General features: G+C 33.3%; 1 protein-coding gene and 1 non-coding gene across 2 annotated transcripts; both read right to left on the bottom strand.

The window, feature by feature from the left end:
- Positions 1-203: 203 nt before the first annotated feature.
- On the bottom strand, positions 204-291 carry LOC112528864. The gene has a single exon (XR_003070882.1). It is a non-coding gene; the product is annotated as a small nucleolar RNA snoR14 (small nucleolar RNA).
- Positions 292-2,907: 2,616 nt separating this feature from the next.
- Positions 2,908-8,546, bottom strand: LOC112527684 (ribose-phosphate pyrophosphokinase 1-like). The gene is made up of 8 exons (XM_025138450.1): positions 8,333-8,546; positions 6,993-7,151; positions 5,867-6,115; positions 5,283-5,426; positions 5,020-5,187; positions 4,009-4,078; positions 3,650-3,731; positions 2,908-3,278 (listed from the first exon to the last, which is right to left on the bottom strand). The coding sequence occupies exons 1-8, from the start codon at positions 8,462-8,464 to the stop codon at positions 3,098-3,100; spliced, it is 1,185 nt and encodes a 394-aa protein (XP_024994218.1). The 5' UTR covers positions 8,465-8,546; the 3' UTR covers positions 2,908-3,097.
- Between the last annotated feature and the right edge of the window lie 902 nt (positions 8,547-9,448).

The following is a 9,448-nucleotide window of genomic DNA, read 5'->3' as shown; positions in this document are numbered from 1 at the left end:
GATATAACATCAATGAAATTCAGACGCAAATTACCCATTTGTTAATTGAGATTCATCCTATGCCTAATATAAAACAACTTTTTCAAAAACACAAACTACAAAAAATGTTGAAGAATTGATCAGAAAATCAAATRTAAGAATCAATTGAACTCGAATAGAAATGAATAAAACTCTATGAAAAAAAAAAGAACAGGAAGTTTTTAGCGATCAGAACCTGTCGGGATTCATTGTTTAACATCAATCGAAATTCGTCAGTGGATTGACAGACCAATGAATTCTATCTTCACACGCCAATAATTACTTCAAACAATTACATGTACAAGAACACATTTTCATGGAAAAGAAGTTTCAAAATGAGAAAATGCTCAGAACTTCTTAGAGGTAAATAGCTACCATCACAGACAAGATCAAAACTTGTATCCGGAGCATTACGTCTTCCTCATTGCAGTTCTAAAACCAAAACAGATACCTGAAACTGCATACAAACAGATAGATAGAATTCATGGAGCGATTCGAGAGGGCTTGCATTAGGAACTATGGATGAAGATGGTTAGTAGATGAGAAAATATAGGGATATAAATACCGAGGAGGATATCTTGAGCTAAACCCTAAAACCAATGGTGACGGCAGTGCCCAAAACCCTAACCGGCCCACGGCCCGTTAAAATTAAAATGAGATCAAAATTTTCGATTGGGCCAATTAAATTCAAACTAAAAATAATTTTGGTTTCTAATTTCAACATCGTTAACTTTTTGGTATTTATATCTGGTCGTTTACCAAATGTTTATTCGATAAACACTTAATAAGTTGGTAACCTTATCAGATTACTTTATAAGGACGGAAAATTTTACTCTGTAAAAACAAGAACAAGAATCGAGAATTTTACCCGGTAAGAACGATTGCAAGGACCGAGAGTCGGTAAGTGAGTAAATTGTTATATATACAATTTTGATGCACTATGATCTTATCCAGTAAGGTAAGTAAGAGTATTGATTTTTATCAATAAGTGTTTAACGATTAAGTGTTTTTGATAAACGACCCCTTTAGATATATATTTAAGAGGTTTTTGTCATTTCACATTATTTTTGCTCATATATAGTATAAATAACATCAATTGCAAAGTTTGATAACCTTGTCACTCCTCTCAGGAGTTGTTCGGAATATGTTCAATGATTTAGTCGTTAGAATCATTTTGAACAAGGGTTGTGAAAGTAAAAATGTTTGGATCATTACATGATATATATATATATATATATATATAATTACATTTGGTCATAAAAAATCAATGAAAATCGTCCCCGATGTCTCGTCAAATCGTCATTGATGTGTCAAATCGTTGCGTTATAAGTTGTTTTCACTTGAGGACGAAATAGAGATCAAAATCACCCCCATCGGGAGATTTTCACTTTTTGAGGGTGATTTTTACCCATTTTCAGATATAATATTTGATTTTTGTTCCCGAAATGGTATACATATGGGACCCATATGTACCTTATAATCAAAATCACCCTAAAATAGTCAAAATCGCCCTATCGCCTTCCGGAGGTGATTTTGGTAGTCATTTTGTAAAAAAGCTTTGAAAAGTGATTATTTTGGGTAATTTCTCATAAATTAATTGATTTACATATGAAACTGTGTGATTCATACGGGTTCACATATAAGCATATAGTTCATATATGAATCACACAAGTTCACATATGAACCCGTTTGTCGCCTATTTGTTAAAGTTACAAAGCTATCTTTCTATCTTTCACATACCCATGCGATGATTAATTGGGTGTTTCACAATCAAAGCCGCAAATGTTGACCTAATGAATGGTTAGGATCACATTTTTACTTTTCAAATACTTACCATTTTCTAAATGAACCTTTCCATATATACAGGAAATTGACCCAATTGACTATATTCTGCAACCAAATTGACCTCACAACCATTTCTCTCTAGAATTTACCAAAAATTCACTAGATCTGCAATTATTACAGACCTACTAAACGACAAAATTTTAGAGTTTTTAGCCCAGGTCTGTAACCATAGGTCCATAATTATTACGGATCCAGACCAAAACCCATTTTCCTTGAATCCGTAATGTCAAATCCGCAAGTGTCTACCTTCATAGAAAAATGAGTTTTGGGCTGGATCCATAATAGTTGCGAACCGGTGGTTATGGACCTGACACAAAAACATTATTTTTTGTCTTTTAGTGGGTTCATAATCATTGTTGATCTGGGTGCTGCGGACATAATGACTTTTCGGTAAAGACCAGAAAGAAATTATTAGGAGGTTAATTTGATTGTGAAACATGGTCATTTGAGTCAATCTCATATATGTATATACACACTCACATACACACATATAATTATATTAAGTTAAATATTAATATTTATGTTTATAATGTCATCATAAATATCATATAATGTATAATTTAATTTACTTTTTATATTACAGAGTAAAAAAATTCATGATAATTAAATAAAAAACTAGTATCGATTGAAGAGTTAAATACAACAAAAAGTGTTCTTTTACCATTTTATGTTGTTCTTAAAATATCATACTAAGATTATATTTAGAGTAATTAAAATGTTTACTAGAACAAATTAAATATAAAAAATAATTACTCTATTTTTAAACCTAAGTTTACTTATATGTTTGAAGTCTAACAATTTTATTAATAGTTTAAAATTGAAATTTTGTTTTATCATTTATCCATTACCTGTTTTGTTACCCGCTATTTTAATGGGTAGGGTAGGATATGGATAAGAGTTATACGAAATAGATAATAATCCGTTTTATTGCCGCTATCTATACCCTACCTGTTGCCCCTAACCCGTTAGGGAACCCGGTTCACCCGTCCCCCCTTGTCATCCCTACGGTCCACCCGCTTCAAAGCATTGCCATTACAAACATAGTGAAATGAGAACAAACAACGCTTGCATAACCAGCATACCAATCCTTTTTACACTTGAAAACAATAACCAGTTAATATTTGTCAAAACTATCGACTTCGATACAAATATCAACTCCACAAAATGTTGCTAACTGCTATTTGAAATAGGAAAAGACCAAATGAGTAGTAATTAGAACCCCGTTTCTCGAAGCTCATGTGAAGATGCTACTTACAGAGCTATCATCATGAACACGCCAAATCGTCTCGCCCAAAAGATTTGCTACCGAAAGAACAGTCAGCTGCGGGAAGTAATGCTGTTCCTTTAAAGGAATTGTGTTTGTAACGATCACTTCTTGGAAAAGCCCGCTTGACAGCCTCTCGATTGCAGGAGGGCTGAAAACAAATGTTTAACGCCATAACTCATAAGGAAAAACCAGATTACAACATGAATCAATGAGTACTTGTTTTACTTGTTATAAAAAGATGCTAAGATATCGACACATTGTTAACGAGGGGCAGGTTCAAATGAGAACCATAAATATTCTGAGAAGTGAAAACCTTAAAACTACAACTATTTCATGATCTATTCATGATGAATAACCGTAAGATATTTATCATGAATCGTTGGCTCCCAAGTTCTCAAAAATATTTACGGTACTTGTTTTGTTAAATGAAATCATCAAATTTTGATAAATAATCAATCATATTGGCATGTGAGTAGGATAATTTAAACAATAATAGAAATTAGTGGCATATAACTTTACCTAAAAACACCATGAGTGCAACAGGCATACACTTCCCTGGCTCCCTCTTCATGCAACAAAGCAGCACCTTTACTAATAGTTCCTGAAAATAACACAGTATACTGGTGTTATAATGATCATTATACCAATGGAATGACTAATTTGACACAGTTAACTAAATGGTACACAAATTTTATAAGAATATTGTTATCCAAACAGTTGGAAGTGATGGATAGGTAGCAGAAATATATGACAATCCATATTGTACATAAATTTTATTAGCAAATATATCAAGGATAGTTTTGGTTTTTTGAATGCTTTCACCTTGGGGAACTTGTAAGCAATAAGTTTCAGGTGGTTCACAATATTAAATGACTCACCAGCAGTGTCGATCATATCATCCAACATCACAGCAACCTTTCCTCTGACATCGCCAATCAAATTCATTACCTGATAGTACATGCAGATTGCATGGAAATGATTACAAAAAAGCAGTCGATAGATACGGATTCACTTTCTGTCTTGATAAGTTAAAGCACAAATAAAAGCAATAAGATTAATAGGCTATTCGGTTCTGAACCCTGAATTATCACCTGCATGCTAATAACTGAATTCAAATTCACAGAATTTCCGATTCAGCCAGTAACCTGCTAATGCTCCATTTGTTGTGCTAATAGTAGTTAAAGTGAGCTTCAGAGGCCATAGCAAGTTACATCTTTTTTTAAACAAAAGTAAGCAAAAGAAGACCATTTTATAACAGGAGGTCATTGTTACATGATAGTAAGTACGAACCCCTAAGGATATACAAACAATTCTAAGCACTAACAATTGAGGATTAATGGCTAATAAAACAAAGAATCCTAACTTTAAACTTTTAAGAACTAGCAAGAATCCAATACACCTAGCGTTCGAATGCATGAGTTTACCCATGAAATACAACCATACCAATTCAACATCTTCACCAAAAATGATGCAATCTAAAGAATATTTAAGTACCAAATATAACACACTATATGGGAACTCAATTGATCTTGTCATCTCCAAATCAAGTTTATATACAAGTCCCTGAATAAGCAAATATCAAGTAGATTTTAGTTGGTGGCCCTTGAGCCAACTAATAGTAATCGAGTCACTTGACCAGATGGTTGTTAGTTTGAGGTTTGCTCTTAATAGGCCAAGTGTACCTTGACCATTAAAAAGATAAATTTTGTAGAAAAAAATAATCAAGATGTAACAGTCACATTGAATAATAAATTTCCTCGAATTCCCATTTTGTGGTATGCCTATAGCACCAATGCTTAGAGGCATAGCTTACACTATGAATTCCCATATTAAATGAAGCACGGAAGAAAGACAAAAAGAAAGGTACAGGGTTGCATTTCAGAAGCTACCTCAGCGACGTTATGCCCATGGCGCCTTTTGTCAACAATTGCCAAAGGTGCATCAGATAATTTTTTGGCAAAAGCACGTGCTCTAGCAACTCCTCCAACATCAGGCGAGACCACTACCAAATCATTGGAGCAAATTGACTTGCTGGCAAGATAATCAAGAATAACAGGCTTGTGGAAGGCGGGGAAAGGCCAACAAATGAAACACATCACTATCAGCATAAATAGAAGGACTTCCAAACATATCAATATGTTGAACTAATTACCTGACAGTACACATGGTCCACTGGAATATCAAAATATCCCATAGACTGCCCAGAATGAAGATCACACGCAAGTACACGATCTGCACCTGCTTCTGTAATGAGGTTTGCTACTAGCTTGGCAGCAATAGATTCACGCCCTTGAGTCTGAAGCAAGTAGAAACATTTTAGAAGAATAAGCCAGCATCAAAATCACTAGATGTTACATCTTATATATCAATATTGCATGCAAATTGATCCGAGCTTTCAAAGGCACCAACTGTGACAGTATGATCCACTAACTAAGCAAATGTAAGATCATATATTGCTTACTCATGGGATCAAGAAGAAATGATCCTAAACAAGAATGCACGATAAGGATGTGCCTAATAAGATGGAAGATATGCAAGAGTCTTAATTAGAATATAACCAGAAAAAACAAAAAAAAGAAGACAGGTGCACACAAGGTGATCTTAGAAGATAAACTATATCAATCCTTGTAATTCCATTAGATGTTTATATTCACATACTCTCACAGCCTCAATATGGAAGAGAATTAGACTCCTATGAGTTCGGTTCATCTACTATTAATCCAAATTTTAGTTCACCTTTCTATCTGCTCTAGCATATCCGAAATAAGGGATCACGGCTGTGATGTTCTTGGCTGATGCTCTTCGGCAAGCATCAATTGTTACTAGAAGCTCCATGAGATTCTCATTTGCAGGAGGACTGGTAGGCTGCACCAGATACACATCACAACCCCGCACACTCTCTTGCAGCTGAACATAAATTTCACCATCTGCAAACCGCTTTATCTCAATCATTCCAAGATCAAGGCCCATATACCTCGCAATTTCCTAAAACACAAAAGGAAGTTAACAAACTAGAAAACATAGCATAAAATAAATAAAAGAACAGGAAATATGAGGAAATTTCATAGACTTAACAAAACAATATCCTTAAATTATGATATAATGCAACCGTGTGCGGAGAAAAAAAACAAAAAAAAAACAGTAACCAAGACCAACTAGAATAAGGGTAAACTTGGTATTCAGCAAAGAGATTTATAGATCCAATGTACAAGTATTCATCGTCAAATGCTTTTACTGTTAAGCAAGCACCAAGAGGCTGAGTGCTTTTATGTAAATCAAAACTACTGAATTATGATTCAGATACAATCAAATGTTGGATCTTCATCACTAATTAACCTCACAAAGTTCCTTCCCGTTTCTTTGCAAAAAAATTGTAGAGACATACAAAAACATAGTTATAAATGGCATTAGTTACAGAGAAGAAGATTCTCTGACAAAAGGTAGTATTAGTGATTGAGAACTAAGAAATAAGACACTACCTATGTCCCACAATAAATGCACTTTGGACTTTATAGTGATAATGGAGTAAGCATAACATTCATCTATTTGTTTAAACTTTTTCCAAATTATGAGGACATGGGGAGTATAGAACTATACATTCCAAAACATGATGTACATTAAAGATTAGAAACAATGATTTAACTTTGTAGCCATTTCTTCTGCTTTGTCACATTGAAAGAATCAAAACCTGCCCACCTTCAATTTGATTGTAAGCTGACAAAGGTCATTTCAAATGACAAAGTGATCATATTGTTTCCAAGTCTTCCTATTAACACAGGAAACAAGCAGCATGACACTTCATGGCTACCTTACCATGAAGCTACAGAAATTACCATATCTTTTGAATAAAAACATATAATACCTCAGAGAGTGCAGAATTTGCAGTGCCAGAGAATATTTTAAGCTTCCCATTCACAACAGTATGATCCAAGCGCCCAGCTTGCATGAAGTTGGACAGCATCCCGTCATTAATAATTGGTACAAATGGCTTCCCATTCAATGATTTGCTAATCTCACACCTCTAGAACAAAAAACAGCACACCTCAATCAATCTCTTAACTTTATATACCCCATAGTTCAACTATGGAAACTTAGCACCTCCACACTTCTTAAGAGAGAAGATGTTGGACTCAAAAGTGAATTGACAAAATTTCATATTAAAAGGAAAAATAAAATTGATTACTCCCTCTGACACTCCCATATCCAAAAAACTTTAATCTTAAAGCTAAACCTAGTAGTTCTTGCATGGATTTGTTAACCTAATAACTTATTTTTTCTCATTTGTTATCAACCCTTTTTGTGGTTATCATTTTCCTCAAAACTTTAAAAATCCACATGACCTTTAAAGTTGAAAAGTTGCATGTTTGATCTCCAAGGTCACATTTTGCTTTTATTTGGAATGAAACAGTGGGCAATTCATATATTAAATTCATAAAAGCCATCCCCTAAAAAGTGCATGTGGGCCTTCGCATATGTGTTGTGTGAAAAAATAGTTCCTACATGTGCCCATACATATACCCATAAATTTAAGAGGGAAAGGAGGGAACATTTAAATCCATGACTTCCGAGGTATTACCAACCAGGGAATGGGCCCAAATGCGACAATCTAAATGCTTAATGGCAAAACTATGCAAAACTTTAGAGAAAAACAAATCAACATTAATCTCATTATATCATCTCAAAAGAAGCATCATGATTTACCTTAAATTTACGTCGTTTAAAGGTATTTATGTTCACACCTTCAATATATATATTCAAGGTAACTGTTTGTTCTAAACTTGATCAATCTAGCAGAATAGGTCAAACACAGAACTCCTGTATCTAAAAATTGAAACCGAAGTTTTAATTTTCTTCATTTTCCAACGGTTCATCGGATCTTAAAATTGCCTCACCAAAAGCAAACTGGACTTAACATCCCCAGATTACCTCCAGAAATTATAAATGTTGTATTCAATGTGAGAATCAGATGAAAGATGCGCGAACCGACAAATTAAGATACAAAAAAATTGTCAGTTCCGTTTGACAGAAAAAACGAGCAACACCGTAACAGAACAAATTACAGATATACCAACAGATAGAAGCACGCAAACGTTATAGAAAACCAAAAAACAAAATCCTTTCTCGTTTTTTTTTTTCCTAATTTCTCCATCATTTCCTCCAAGAAAACAGGACTTGAAGCAGAAATGTCAAAAGAAAACTTACGATGTTGTTAGCAGAGGTAGGGATACGGGCGTCGTTGCAAATGAAACCACGGCCGAAAGAGCACCGAGAAAACGGCGAAGAAGAAGAAGAAGTGGAGCATGATGATGGCGATGGCAACACTAGAGACGCCATTGAATGCTGGTTTGATTTGGGTTAGGGTTTGTATCAGAACTTTGAGAGGTTTTCCCAGAAATGCAATTTGTATGGCGCCTCTTCTTCCTATATATGTATGGATCCCATTATGTAGGTAACAGTCAGGTGCCATCCACAAAACGACGTCGCTTTTTTCTCGGAAAAGCCCTTTATTCAATTGTAACGGTTTCTTCGAAAATTAATTACATCCAATTGTAACCTCCAAATTGATCTTTTTTATCCATAACACGTAACGCCCGATTATAATATGTTTAGAAAGTCTTGAATAGTTTGTACATAATGATTAAGAGATTTTTATAATATATTATAAAATAAAATAAAATTATTTGATAATTGTTTATAATAAAATTAAGACGCTTAATAAATAAGGAAGATACAAGATACAAAATCATTCAGAGGGTTTTATAATCATTAAAAAATAGATTTTTTTTATCAAACAAAATTTACCGCTTATCAATTCAGATATTGTCTTTTAATGGAAGTATTAAGAGATAAACAAACAATCTCTTACTATTTCAATAAACTTCAATTATTTTTCTTTAATATATATTTTAAATATAGTATTTAATAAATTTCTAACATTTAATTAATTAAAACAATAAAATAATATTACTTTTTTAACACATTCAATTTCGAAAAATAATAAAAAAATTTATGTAATTTTGCTAATTCTTTTTCAAAATGAAGTTGAAGATTTATTAGAATTTAGGGAATTAAAATTGGGATCGGATTTTGGACATGGAAGTCAAATCTCTTTAGGTTTTTGGATTGTTTTGGGTTTGAGTTGGACAAGATTTAGGTTGGTATCAGTCGGGTTTGGTATTGTTATATACAAAATAATATACGTAATTGATTTTAAGGAGGAATTCAATAAAATTAATGAAATCGATATCAGGTTTAGAAATTGGAAACTGGTACGACTTATTAGAATTTAGGATTTTTTTAAAATAATTAGATAAATAA

The sequence above is a fragment of the Cynara cardunculus genome (assembly GCF_001531365.2).
Source record: "Cynara cardunculus var. scolymus isolate 2C chromosome LG 15, CcrdV1, whole genome shotgun sequence".
Classification (NCBI taxonomy): domain Eukaryota; kingdom Viridiplantae; phylum Streptophyta; class Magnoliopsida; order Asterales; family Asteraceae; genus Cynara; species Cynara cardunculus.
This window is presented reverse-complemented; position numbering and strand designations above follow the sequence as displayed.